The 15,018-nt window shown below is 36.3% G+C and overlaps 1 protein-coding gene across 1 annotated transcript; it reads left to right on the top strand.

The window, feature by feature from the left end:
• Positions 1 to 1,611: 1,611 nt before the first annotated feature.
• LOC121409348 (p53 and DNA damage-regulated protein 1-like) lies at positions 1,612 to 12,546 on the top strand. Its single transcript, XM_041601284.1, has 5 exons — positions 1,612 to 1,701; positions 7,337 to 7,424; positions 8,129 to 8,206; positions 9,948 to 10,028; positions 12,432 to 12,546. Exons 1-5 carry the CDS (start codon positions 1,612 to 1,614, stop codon positions 12,524 to 12,526), a joined length of 432 nt encoding a protein of 143 aa, XP_041457218.1. The 3' UTR covers positions 12,527 to 12,546.
• The last annotated feature ends 2,472 nt before the right edge of the window (positions 12,547 to 15,018 follow it).

The following is a 15,018-nucleotide window of genomic DNA, read 5'->3' on the forward strand; positions in this document are numbered from 1 at the left end:
AATAAATACTGGAGCCATGGAGCACATGAGCAGACTCATCGCATGGCTTACCGGTAAATGATAACTCGACTCAATCATCTAAAAAGATTTTCAAGCATCCACAAAATATATTTGCTGGAATTTACTGACATTTACTAAAATATACTCTTGTGAAATCAGAATTGTAAAACACTAGAAACTTTATTTACCAATGTTTTTATTTGATCAAGAATAATGAGCAGACCCTTTAGTTTTGATTTAAAGAAGGGGAGATGTCTCCTTATACCTCGGTCACATTTGCTCTACAACGGCCATATGGCGAATCGAAAACAGCCGTTGTTTTTTTATTCAAACCACCTATATGTAGCTGGCACACAATGTTAAACGGCTGTTTTCGAATCACTGTACGGCCGCATTAGAGCAAATGTGACCGAGGTAACTTGCACAAAACATCCTGTGTGTGCCCTTGCGAGGGAGGGGGGATATGGGTGTATATACTTCTGTGTGTGTGTGTGAGGGTGTGCTTGTGTGTGTGAGAGAGAGATAAGGGTTGAAAGAATTACAACAAAAATAAAAAAAACGGGAAGAGTGAAAGTGAGTCTTGTGGAACAGGAAAATGAAATAGAATATCATTGCGAGGTATATGGGGGTGGGATAGTAAGGCAGATTAGGCCCACAGATGCATGCATCACCATGGATACTGTAAAAAGGGATAATTTGGCAGATGAGAGGGAGAGACAAGCTCATGGCGAGGTTATGATGGGAGGGGTAAATAAAGAGCTGCAATTATGTGAAAACCAGGGCCCTTGGAAAGACTTTTTCTTTTCTTTTTTTGAAATGGGTTCTGATGTTATTTTAACAAGTACAAGGGTTTCACTTCAACATGTATGTCATTTTAGTCCCGAGAAAACCGACAAGCAAAAAAAGAGTTTCATTACAAAAGTCCTGAGAAATTTGCCATTCATCTTTTTTTTTATGGGGGGGGAGGGGTGAGATTTATTGGTCTTGATTGACAAGGTACTGCATAAACCCGTGCAGAATGGGTATTTTGCAAAGGGGGTCATCGAGGCTTTCATCCCTTGGTTCTTCTCTCTGTCAAAGTTTGTGTTATGATTAGGATATGTTTACACTTTTCATGGGCAAATAACCAATGGGTATAGGGAGCTAGGGGCAGCCCCCCATAGCTCCAATTTTTGACATTGTTTTGGCTGGAAATTTTCTCAAAATTTTCCAGAGACCTCAATTTAAAGGGACTGAGTTATGGATTATGCGCGATGATGTGAATTGGTATAGAAGGATCTGAAAACTTGAGAGTGAGCTCAGTGTGATTTCAAGTTCAGTGTTGACCTTTATAGCTTTTGGTGTTGGCGTTAGGCCAATTTTTACACGATTTATATAACACTAAACTAAGTTATAATGAAGATGGTCCCGAAAAGTCACTAGTTGTTGAGATGTCAATAATGTGGTCTGGATCAGTTTTACAAACTCAGAATAAGTTTTGGAGCTAAAGGGAAAGCATTCCAACACCAAGGCCAACACCGGACGCGTGACGATACCTGCATGCAGTCTAGTGAGACGTTACGTCGGCATTTAACGATCAAGGCCAAGTCGACTACTGGTATTTCATGCAAAATGTCCAGATCCAGAGATACGAACTTCGTCTTAACGCATCTTGGTGAATTAGAGGAACTTGCAGAAGAAATTCTCACCGAAAAACAGCAGGTATATTGTCTTAAACTAATTTTTTAAAGATGCATTAGTGACAATTTTTTCACGGTCGATGGCGAGTACGGTACTTTGCTATACGGTACACAGTAGATAAACTCAGCCGGCGCCTCCCCGGCCCCGATGGCGTGCCACTGCCAGGACAGGAGGCTCCTAACTTATAGTCTCAGAGTAGAAATCATTCACTACAAACGGACTTGTGAATTACCCTCCACAGATGCAGGGATTGTAGTTTGTACGGTAGGATGGGGGGTCGGGTGTCCGGACACTTAATATTTTTGAAGCCTTTTTTTATTGTCTTTGGATTACACTAAAAATGTGAATTCTTCTTCCTGTAAAGTACTATGATGGGGTGTCAAAACTTCGCGCACTTTTCAAAAATATTTATCAGGCTTAATTTTTTTCACAAAATATTCATAATTTATACAAAACCAATTCAAGAAATAGTTACCACATTGACGGCAAGATCGTAAAGGGGTTTCCCCGGTATCGCGATCTCAAAATTCTATTCCGATCGGCGAATGCGGGCTGTGCTGGAAAACCGTTCATAAAAAGTGTGACCTAACTTCGCGCACCAAAAGCTTTTGTGGAGATTTAAACAAAAAACTCAGGCTCGAAAAGTGAAATATTTATATCATATTGATGGCAAAATGCTATGGAATCAGTTAGTACCACATTTAACTCACATTTTTGATGATTTCTGCTTGCTAAATGGTGATATTGTGATGCTTGTTGATTTCTTTAAAACGGGCGCTAGCGGTGAAATTTGCCGATCTTTGCCAATATTTTCCTGAGTACTGAACTCATCCTAAAGAAACTTCAAGCAAAGGGTAATTTTAGGTCGCTTTTCACGTTGATGATGTCAGATTTTAAGAATATTGGCTAGTTTTTTAGATAATGACCGTCTGTGAAGTATGGACGCGCACGAAGTTTGGACTCACTGCCATACAGACTGCCGTTGGCATATTATCGTACTTGTCGTCTTGTCCTTGTCAAGTGCCCAGATGAATAGTGCGAGTAAAAATCTCTACAAAACTATGTGCGGCTAATTCAATGGAAGTAATCATCTTATATTTTGTTCTCCATAATAATCCTAACATTTTGAACTAAAAATTGATGAAACTTTGCTTGTAAATTTTTCCAATGACTTTTTCTAAAACTGATTGTTCGGACACACAACAACTGCGTATATGGTAGTGGATCGTATTACCGAACACTTTTCATGAATTTGATCATATCAAACACATTATTCCAATAAAATTCACCAAACTTTCACCATAAATACACAAATACCTACAAAATATAAACATGCAGAAATTTTGCCGAAATTGTTTTTCATTTTTACGACATCAGCTTCCAATCGGACCCCTCTTCGCAAGTGAAATATTTTGGTCACTTGAAAAGGTATCGTATTACCGAACGTGTGTTTTCTATGGGAAAAGTTGGGAAAACAACAAAGTCACTGATGAGCTATTTTGACCATATTTTATTGTTTTGAGGATATAAAGACTTCGAAATTGTGTTTTTGATAATTTTTCATCATTTTTCTATTTAAGTTCCCTTTGGAAGGAAGTTGCAAAGGTTTGAGCGTATTTGATTATTTTCTGACGCATATGATGCGCGCGTTCGGTTCGGTAATACAAGGCCGGTCGGTAATACAGTCACTCACTATACTATCCGCGCTGGGCAAAATTTAGACTTTTGCCCCCGATATTTCTACTTTCCCTGTAAGTTCCAGCACTGAATCATGTAAATTGGCTAGAACGTTCCTCAATAAATTCTGACATGATTATACAGATTACAACTTCAAAGTTCAAACCATGGCATGGGCATGGCATCATAGCCTTGTTCATTGAATGAGCAAGGTCAAATGACCTGGGGCCCATAACACAAAGATTAGCGATTAATCGCTGTGAATGAGTGCTTCTAGGCTAGGCTCCAAATTAACTTGTTTTGGTGTTGGCCTGTCCTCATTCATGTTCTAATGGCCTGAAAAAAGAAAAAAAAACAAAAACATAATGGATAAAACTTCTAAAATATTAATTTTGCAGCCATATAACAGGGCTCCACACTAACCCATTTTTTCTACTGGTCCAACCTATTCATGTCGGACCAGTAGATACCCAGTTTTTCAAATTTTTACTGGTCCGAACCTAAAATCTACTGGTCCCAAAAATAAAGAAAACATTAAGAAAAGGCGCAAGTTTATTTTTCTAGCCTTTCGTTACCCCCCCACAAAAAAAAAATGAAGGAAAATGAAGGACAAAAAGAAAGCAAGACAGCAACGAAGAAAAACAGAAACGAAGAAAGAAAGAAAGGAAGGATGGAAGGAAGGAAAAGAAAGAATAAAAGAAAGGAAGGAAGAAAAAAAGGTAAAGAAAGGATAGATGTGAAGGAAGAAAAAAGAACTAAAGAAGGAAAGGAAGGAATAAAGAAGGAACAAATATAAGAAAGAAAGAAAGAAAAGAAATTAAGGAAGGAAATGAAGCAAGCAATAAAAAAGAAAGGGTAAAAGGAGAGATGGAAAGACGGACAAAAGAAAGAAAGGAAGGAAGAATTGAAAGAAGGAAGGAATTAAGGAAGAAATGAAGGAAAGGTAAAATGATAGATAGAAGGAAAGAAATAAATAAAGGAAGGAAGGGAAGGAAAGAAGCAAGCAATTATAAAAAAAAGAAAAGGTAAAAGAATAGATGAAAGGAAGAAAAAAAAGAAAGACCGAGAGACAAAGAAAGGAAGGAATGAAAGAATAAAGGAGAGAAAGGAAGCAAGCAGTCAAAAAAAAGAAAGGAAAGGTAAAATGATATAATTAATAAAGGGAAAAAGGAAAGAACAAGACAGATAGAAGAAAGGAAGGAACGAATGTAAGAAAGAAAGGGCTGAAAATAAAAAAAGAAAGGGTAAATAAATGATGGATGGAAGAAACAAACAAAGAAAGTAACAAAGAATGAAGAAAGGGGTAAAAAGAAGGAAGGAAAGAAAGGAAGAGAAGAGATGAATATAGGATGGATGGACTCAAAAACTAAAGAAAGAAAATATCAGAAAGAAAGAGAGAGAAAAAGGAATAGAGAAAATATTTTATAAAAGGATAGAAAGAAAAAATGAATTAAAGAAAACAAGGGAAATTAAAAGAGAAAGACAGTAACAAAAAAAATTGAGGGAAGAAACAAAGAAAGATTAAGAAGGAAAGAAAGATAGGAAGAAAGATAAAATTATTATAAATAATTTATCAGTTTCTTTTCTCATTTAAAATAGCTAGGAAAGAAATTCGCAGATACCATTAGTGTATCAACACACACATAAATGCATATGTGGGGCTATTATGTATTCAGACGATATCACCCGAAACCCGATCTGTTTGAACCAAACAGAAGTGAAAATTTCTCCTTTTACTGCTTACAAATGACAGAGTTGCTCCAATTTTTAGGAAATATGGACATTATAAGAGCCTTTCATGAGTATGAACCTTGGATTTTGACAGTTATGTGAGAGATTTCTGCCAGAGTTTAGCCAGGCTTCGTTCGTGCGGCCAGTGGAGAATTTAGCATGTGGTTTGTGTGGCAGACTACATGTACACTGTATGCATGCTGTATAGTACTCTAGTACCACTTACGTGCGATTCATTCTGTGTGTATTCTGTGTGTGAAATGCAGAATTTAACGGGGGGAAATGGTTTGCTGTGAATTTGACCATTTCTGGAAAAGTTATTGGCCCAACAATGGTTTTTATTACTGGTCATGTCGGACCCTTAAATCTTGCTATTTTTGGAAAAATTACTGGCCCGACAATGATATTTTTTACTGGTCATGTCGGACCAGTAAATCTTCAAATTTCTGAAAATCTACTGGCCCGACAGCGATTTTTACCGGTCTGGGACCGTCGGACCGCCGCTAGTGTCGAGCCCTGCATATAACCACTCAGTTTCAATTTGTTCATCTGGACTGTAGACCTTGTTGCCATTATTATATTTTGCAAATTGATTTAGAATCTGTTGTATGTGTGGAATGTGTGGTGAAATATTATAAATTGTTATTTCATTTTGAACATGAAATGATTCAAAGAGAATAAATGAATATTGTTCCCATGTTGTGTTGACTTTTTTGTGATCTACATGTACATACAGACACACACACAAATAATCTTATGGTAAAGTTATGTTTATTTTAAACTCAGACACAAAACTGTTCTTCCTTTTTTTCCTCCTCAAATTCTGAAACCTAAGTATGTAGGCCCCCAAATATTTTTTTCCATTGTTGCAACCCAGGGGGAGAGGGGATGGGGGGGGACTTCCATTGATGAGTAGATGCCATGCATGACCATGGGGTTTCGAAAAGCACCCTTAATTAAGTATTTTCCATGTTCTGAAAATGTACCCCTTCACAAAATTGGTGTGTGAAACCCTACCCTTAACAAGTATTGGATTCAAAACACTACCCTTGAGTATTTAAAGTATTCCCTGGATTGACCCCCTAAACAAGCACAACAATATCTTAATTATGTCATGGACATCAGCTTTACCTTTACTTTCATTGGGTTTAGTACCACCCCTCACACCTCGCTCATATCGGACCGTAAACACGTAGTGTTGGGGCAAAATGTACATTCTTTATCAAGTATTTTAGTCTTTTTATACCCTCGCAAATTGGACCATAAACAAATACATACCCTTTTTTTTCATTATTTTAAGAGTTTTTGACACTCAATATTATGTTACCTATGTGACGTGCCCTATCTTGAAAGAGAGATCCTTTTTCCATGTTTTTGGGGTCATGCATGGACATGGTATCCACTCATAAATGGAAGTGCCCCCCTGGCCACCTCCCCCCCCATCCCGGGTTGCAGCATACTGCAGCTGGAGAAAATGACAAAAATATATGGGCCCCATGTCTTTGTGCCTAACTATTTAACTTAAGAAAGATTTGATATCAATTTCTTTTTAGTTCACGAAACTTTAGTTGATAGCATTTTTCCTTGTATTCTCAAGAAAATATGGAAGAAATATAAATGATATTCTTGGAAAAACACCTGGGCCAGTCATTTTCAGATTGAACAAAAAAGAATAGTGCCCCATGTCTGTGCAACCATTCGCTTTACACATGATTCAGGGATTGTGATGAGAAGGGCTGCATTTTGAGGCCATCACATGAAATGCCTAAAATTGAAAATTCATGATTTTTCTACCATTTTGAGTCGGTTGTTTTAATGAATACCTTTCTATGCATTTCATCTGTAAAGTTTGTTGTCGCATATCTTCTTTTACTAGAATCTTGCAGATACATGTACATGTACATGTGTGCACAGACAAGGGGCACGGCACAGACTTAGGGGACCTTACCATACATAAAAAACCACAGAAATTTATTATGAGAAGATCAGATGTACTGTAACTTAACCGATTTTGACATCCCCATTTTGTCATCTTTGTTAGTAGCTTAGCTACAACATGCATATAGAGGGCGGCATCATGTTAAACCCTGGGATTAACACTATACCCTACCCAAAACCTAACCCTAAATCCGATGGCAGTGAATAGATAGATCTAGATCAATAGCATTTTGATGATTCAGGCTCCTGGTATATCAAACAAACAGGCCTAATTGTTCACATTGCTTTTGTCCATTTTGTTTTTACTTAGATTGTGGATCTTGATCGGAAGAGAAACCAAAGCAGAGAAGCAGTGCGAGCGCTCAAAAACCGGACAGAATCTCAGAAGAGTAAAAAGGGTATGTAAATGGTGAAATTTCCTACTACAGGGTAATTTTTACAGAATAAAAAAGCTGAAGCATTGATTGTGAATAATTGTGTTTCATTCAGAGTTCCCTACATTAAGTGTTACTTATTACACATATTTTCATAATAAGTATTGATTATCAACTGCTTACATTTGGAAAATTCTTCGGTCTTAAAGGGTTTTTCACATTTTCACAAGTCAAAATGTTTAACTGCTGTTTACATGTAAGCATTTCTGGGGGAGGGGTGTTAAGCAATGGACATTAATAGAGGCCTATCTTCTCTGGACTCTGGAAAAAAAAGAAGAATTGTATCCTAGATGGCATTGTTGGGCATTACATGAGAGTTCAGTGAATAATGAAAATAATTAGTTGTTAGCATGCGCCATCCAGTGGTAAATAGTACACAAGATACAAATTTTGCATTTTTTTTTCAAAGTGAACATTCATTTTATGCAAAATATATATTTTTTGAAAATTTTATGCATTGTCGTCTGACTGAGGGTTCCTACATATGTGTAGAGTTGTTGCATTCTTAGCATTATTACATCTGTCTGTAAATACTTATTTCTTTTTCGTATTATTGAATCTGCACACAATTTGAATATTTTTAGCTTGGCTCATCTCGCCCTTATGCAAATAACACTGGTTACACCTGACTGATTTACTTGAGTCATTTCTTTTATTTCTTCATGTAGAAGTCAAAACATGGGTCAGCTTCGGGAACACTTTCATCAAATTTCCAGCCAAGAATGTCAAGACGATGCTGACGAATGGTGAGTTGCCTGAAAACTGTTTTCTTTTTGTCTCGCCCACCAGAGATGAAGGCGAGACTTAGGGATCGAAATGTCGTCCTTCATCTGTCGTCTGTCCGTCTTCCGTCCGTCACAAACCTAATGACACATAATTCCACAACCGTAAGTCGCTTTTCAACCAAACTTGGATGGTAGATGGACTTGGGGGACCCGCAGTTATGCTGCAGTCGGAGGTCACATGGTAAGGTCAAAGGTCATTTTCAGGTCAATGTTAGAGGGATGGTCCGGGCTGAAAGTATTTATAGCTTAATAAATGGAGTAGAAGTAACTGAGCAAAACGTTGAAAACTTCATCAAAATCGGATAACAAAGTTATTGAATTTTTAAGTTTAGCAATATTTTGTGAAAACGGTCATGAATATTCATTAGGTGGGCTGATGATGTCACTTCCCCACTTGTTCTTTTGTATTTTATTATAGGAAATTAGGTTTATTCAATTTTTTTCCTCCCAGAGCTAGAAAAATTGGATTGACAACTGATTTAGTGCATTAGATATTTATTGCTGCACCTTATTTCATTATAAGGGAGATATGTTATTCACACAGGTATAAAATAATGAAAAAAATATGATTTTATGTAATAACATAAGAAAACGGAAAGTGGAGATGTGACATCATCAGCCCACCTAATGAATATTCATGACGACCGTTTTCTCAAAATATTGCTAAACTTTAAACTTCAATAGCTTTATTATTTGTTATCCGATTTTGATGAAATTTTTGGCATTTTGCTCAATGAATTCTACTCTATGTATCAAGATATGAATATTTTCAGCCCGGACTATCCCTTTAAAGTTTACATGCAAGACTCTCTTATGACACCTAACTCCGCAACTGTAAGTCACTTTTCAACCAAACTTGGATTGTAGATGGACTTGGGGGACATGTATGTTATTCTGCAGTCAGAGGTTACATGGTAAGGTCAAAGGTCATTTTCAGGTCAACATTAAAGTTTTTTTGAAAGGCTTTTATGACAAGTGTTATTCCATCCCAGTCATTTTACAATGAAGTTTCGATACAATTTTGTTGCATGCCCTCGTAAATCACGATATTTCTGGTTATTTTCATAAGTGGTCGAGACACAAAATCACTTTTGCCTTGTTTGAACATATTGATCCTGAATGACTGCATCAATATTCATCATGCCACCCCTTCAAACAAAATATTCAATTATTTTCTTCTTTATTTTTTTGTTGAGGCATTATTTAGGGCATTTTGTACAATTTTCACAGCTGTCAGACACATTAAAAAATAGGGCAAAATGCAGATTCTTTCTCCCTGCCTGAAGTATCTGAATACATGTATTCAGGGTTACATGTATTATGAAACCAAGCAATGTGAGGACAGAACTGAGGACCGTCCTCTAAGTACTTTGAATAAAGTTGGTCAGTTGACTATCAGATATGACTCGTACATCACTGTAATGAATGGATCTGCTAGGAATCATAATGATGTTATTAGGTTGTATTGCTGAGCATCTGTGCTTGATTTGAGCAAGCAAACATTTCTCATTGCACTAAGCATATGAATTTGAAGTTCTGTCAGACCAATCTGTTCTTACATATTCACATTTCTTTTGTGATCAAGGTTTGAAGAAGTATAGAGATTTGCTTTTATTGCACCAAGAGCCCTTACAGGACATTCTGTCTATCAACTTCAATCTAAATGTTCCCATTTCGTTTGTGTGTATACATCACCTTACAGATCAGAAGAAGCTGGACGAAGAGATCAATGATCTGAGGAATGGATTAAAGCCAAAGGTTGCCAAGCTTAGAGAAATGGAAGGTAATGTCATCAGTTGTAACTGTTTTCACAAGTTATTTTTATGCATGCACAAACTTTCTCTAAGACATAGTGGAAGGCGGGGTAAGTTGAGCATAGGGGCAAGTTGAGCCACCAGCCCCAGGCCAATAATGAATGAGTCAGACATTGTGGTGGTGCCATGTATTGAAGACCCATAGCATAACCCGTAACCCCACCACATTGTTTCCAACTTTGAAACAAAAAGTAGTTTTTTAGAGGGAAAAATATGAATTTCAGCCAAAAAAGTAAAAAAGAGTGTGAAATATATAAGTGCTTTATAAACACACACGTCTTTAAATATAATAAAGACATGATAACAATATTATTAGTCCAGGTATGGATCTTAATTCTTGTCATAGTCTTTTATATGATGGATGCATAATAAATTTGTGGATACAAAATTATCGCACTAAGTTCGGACTGGGGTAAGTTGAGCCAAACAGCATGGGGCAAGTTGAGCCATGGTAATTCCTATGGTAAGTATCTTAAAAAACAAACAAACCATAAAATAGATTGAAATGCAGGCTGAAAGGAGCAAATATACATGACTGCTCTTTTCCTTTTACAGGATGTTAGTATTTATAAGGAATTAGCAAGTGAAAAGACACTAAACAAAAAAGTGACATGCTGGCTGTCCCCCCATACATTTTGTACATAGTTTTTGTGGCTCAACTTACCCCAGAAGGTGGCTCAAACTTACCCCATATATGGGGCAAGTTGAGCCATTTGACATCGGTTTTTCAAAGGTCACGATGACTTTCAGTGTTGGGGTAGAAAGTTATATATAGGTGGAAAATATTTCAGAAGAATGAAATTTCAAGGCAAGGTACTTATTTCGACAAGATTATTAATCATATCAATTCTAACATGCAAAAAGCAAAAACTGTCACAACTTACCCCGCCTTCCCCTACAGGATGTTGCAAGAAAATACTTCCGATCAATTGCAAATTTTAGTTCCAAACTTACAAGAGATCAATTTTGACGACAGCAAATCAATGTATATTATTTGATTAAAGAAGCAGATCATTAAAAATGATCAGTTGCGAATTTGCAATGAATTGCAAGACTTGTGATTGATTTGTGGACCAAATTTTGACTTGCAATCAACTGCAAGTTTTTTGCAGCACTCCATATGATATCTTCATGACTACTGAGTAAAATGTTTACATTATAGATTATGTGATAACTTGCCAAATAATTTTTTTACTCATGAATGTGTACTTCCCTGCTTTAACTTTGGTTGTTCGAGAGGCACACAAATTTGAATGCATTGTTTGTATCCAACCTGCTCTGTTCTGGGTTTATATTCATTTGTTCTACAATCAGTTGGACTCCTTCTCATATACTCTATTACCACATGGTCTATCCTATGTGGGGCCCGTTTCATAAAGGCCTTGCAACTGTTGTAACTTTGCCACAATGGCAATTACCATGGCGACAGGGCTCAGCAGCCAATCAGAATCAATGTTTCCATGGTAGTTGCCATTATGGCAAAGTAACTACAGTTGCAAATTCTTTATGAAACGGGCCCTTGGTATACACTAATTTTGGTCCAAGTAGTGTTTGGTCTGCACTACACCTGTGTGTTTCATAAAGCTGTTCGTAAGATACACTTGACTTTACGCACAACTGGTTACCTTCTCATGCCAAGTGATATATCCTTATGTAATTGAGTCAGGACCCAGTCGTTCGTAAGCTTGTGCGTAACTTTACGAACAGCTTTATGAAACACCTTGCCTAAAGCCTAATTAGTCTAATGCCCAGTAAGTCAAATCTCTACTTTGTCTACTCTTTTTGTCAAATGAAAATTTGATTTGATAAATTGTCCATCTAATAGACAAAGTGGATATTATTCAAAGTGTGTATGACCTAAGTGGAATTCAGACAAAATGGTTTAACCCTATCTAGGCTGATTCGCGCAATATTTTCGCTGTGCGAAATTTTTGACTGCTCGCTGACTTTTTACTTTTAAGTCTTGCACATCTTTTGAGACCAAATTTGTGACATCCCGGGGTATGCGGTTCAGAAATTATGCAACATTTTGTAAGTGCATGTCAGATAAAAAATTGCTCAAAAACATGATTTTGTGTACAAAATGCAACTTGCGTTTTCAACCAAATATAGATTTATGATTATTTTTAGTTTTGCTGGTCTAAATGGATTTATTCTATGGCATTTATGATCTCTAAGGAGTCCCTGACAAAGTTCATCAAAAGAACAATGAAAAACAAAAGGTCAAAAAACAAACAAATCATGAGAAATGGCGAAAACCAACATGTATTGGTACATAGAAAATTGATCTGATGTCACAATTTTTATTGCTTTTTTTATGAAGGAATGTAGATTTTTCATTAATGAAGTGATACTTTCCTTCGTTCTTTCAGGTCAAGAAGAGAAAAAGGGGTTTGATCTGAAGGCAATGTCTCGGGATGAACTGAAGGCAGTGTACCATCCTACAGGCTTCCAAGGCAACACCTGATGGCTTAGATTAAACCAAGATGGACAAGATGGACACTGCAGTCAACAGAGGAACAGTAAGTCCTGTACATGGCACCATCAATAGAGGGAGTCTTCACAGATGGTTATTCAGGTTGTACTGGCTACAGGAGTGGCCAGGTCCCACAAGGAAGCATGTTGCCATGAGAGCATTTGAGAATCAGTGTGGTATTCACATTTAAGTTAAGCCTAAAAATTCTCCAACTTAAAGGACAAGTCCACCCCAACAAAAACTTGATTTGAATAAAAAGAGAAAAATTCAACAAGCACAACACTGAAAATTTCATCAAAATCGGATGTAAAATAAGAAAGTTATGACATTTCAAAGTTTCGCTTATTTTTAACAAAATAGTTATATGAACGAGCCAGTTACATCCAAATGAGAGAGTCAATGATGTCACTCACTATTTCTTTTGTTTTTTATTGTTTGAAATATGAAATATTTTGATTTTCTTGTCATTGTCATGTGAAATGAAGTTTCATTCCTCCCTGAACAAGTGGAATTCCATTATTTTAACATTTTGTGCTTCAGGCAAGGAGGTCTTAATCATCAAATTCGTAAAAATTGAAAAATTGTATAATTCAAACAATAAAAAACAAAAGAAATAGTGAGTGAGTGACGTCATCGACTCTCTCATTTGGATGTAACTGGCTCGTTCATATAACTATTTTGTTAAAAATAAGCGAAACTTTGAAATGTCATAACTTTCTTATTTTACATCCGATTTTGATGAAATCTTCAGCATTGTGCTTGTCTGATTTTTCTCTATTGATTCAAATCAACATTTTTCTGAGGTGGACTTGACCTTTAAGAATTCTCCCCCAAAATACAATTTTAAGTTAGCAATCATAGTTCATCTGGAAACCTTTTCTTCAGTCACTGTGTCATTCACACAAAAGTATGATTCTTTCATACTTTAAGGAAATTATGTATTAAACTAAGATTAATTGCAATTTGAGAGCCCTGTGTTTTTTTTTTTACAGTCTTCTTGATCATCTTTATTTCATTATAGATATATATTCTTACTAATTACTAGTTCCCTTGATAATGTGCATTATATTTATGTACTGGATTGCTCTCAGATGTTAATCGTCATCATCTTTTTAATGTGAAATTATAATCTCATTGCATTTAATTGATAGGAGTCAGAGATTCCCACAATATTATGCACAGGAGAAACTCATGAAAATGCACATATAGGTGAGGGTAAAGTGATTGGTTTCCCTCCATTTTTTCAATGCATCTTACATTTTCAGAGATGTAGTTTTTAATAGATTATAAATCTGTTTATGGTAATTTTTATGGAAGATAATCAGAAAAAACCTAATGATGAGTATTGCTCATTTGTTATCATAGTTATTGAATAAAACAATGCAAGCTATTTGTCCCCTTTATATTGTAGTAGGATGTACTTGCTTTGACCGTAGTAGTATTTTTTTTGGGGGGGAGGAGAGAATGAAGGACTTGAGTAAATTAAAATCGCAAGATGATATCAGAGGAGAGATATTGTTGTCAACACCTGAGCTTGAATAATATATGAATAAAACATTGAGTGATACATGGCAGGATGGGATGGACAGAGAGAGTGTATTAGAGAAGAAAGTATGAAGGGGGGGGGGGGGGGGGCGAAATGGGTAGATTAGTCTGCAAGCACAGACCTCTATTTGACACTTGAACCAATAACAGGACTAGAGTGAAGACTAGACTCCCAAGACTCTGTGTCAAATAGAGCCAGCCACAGTACAGACTGAATCTAGTCTCACTACTTCAGACTCTGCATTATGCAATATGCGAACTACTAAAGCAAAGGGTTTGTGCCTGCAGACTATCATATGGGTAGGTAGATTAATAGACAGATCAATGGAGAGAGTGAAAAAATAGTGAGAAGTAGGAGGGGAACATCCTGAAAGAGAAAGTGTGATGTTAAAGGGGTAGTTCACCCTGAAGAAAGTTTGTTGTAAAAATAGCAGAAAAAATATTCTTTGATGGATTTTTCTAAAAACTTCTGCAATATTTGTTAATTTTTCTTCTATTTTTACAATAAACTTTGTGTTAGGGTGAAGTTTCCCTTTAAGGGGAGAGAAAGAAAGATTAGTATACAGATGAAAGTGAGAGGAAGAGAGAGAGAGGATTGGAAGGGTACGTGTGGGGGTGACATTTTCTTGAAAAAAAAAATAGTAAACACAGAGGCCCGAATTCTGAACTCGGGTTTAAATTAAACCCTGGTTTGAAGTTGTGGTTTAACTATGGATAGCCAATGGGACTGCAAATCACTAAAATACACATACAATTCATTAAATGATATAACACTCAAATTGTTCATAATTGTCTGGAATGATAACTGAAGTATTTTGAAGTATTATTCTTCGTTTTAAAAGCAATAGGAAACCAAAAAGTAAACGTGAAAAATAATATAGACAAAAATTTTGAATGCTTAATTGGCTCCCCATAATTTTAGCAGAGTAATTAGACCA

Source organism: Lytechinus variegatus, chromosome 2 (assembly GCF_018143015.1).
Source record: "Lytechinus variegatus isolate NC3 chromosome 2, Lvar_3.0, whole genome shotgun sequence".
In the NCBI taxonomy this organism is placed as follows: domain Eukaryota; kingdom Metazoa; phylum Echinodermata; class Echinoidea; order Temnopleuroida; family Toxopneustidae; genus Lytechinus; species Lytechinus variegatus.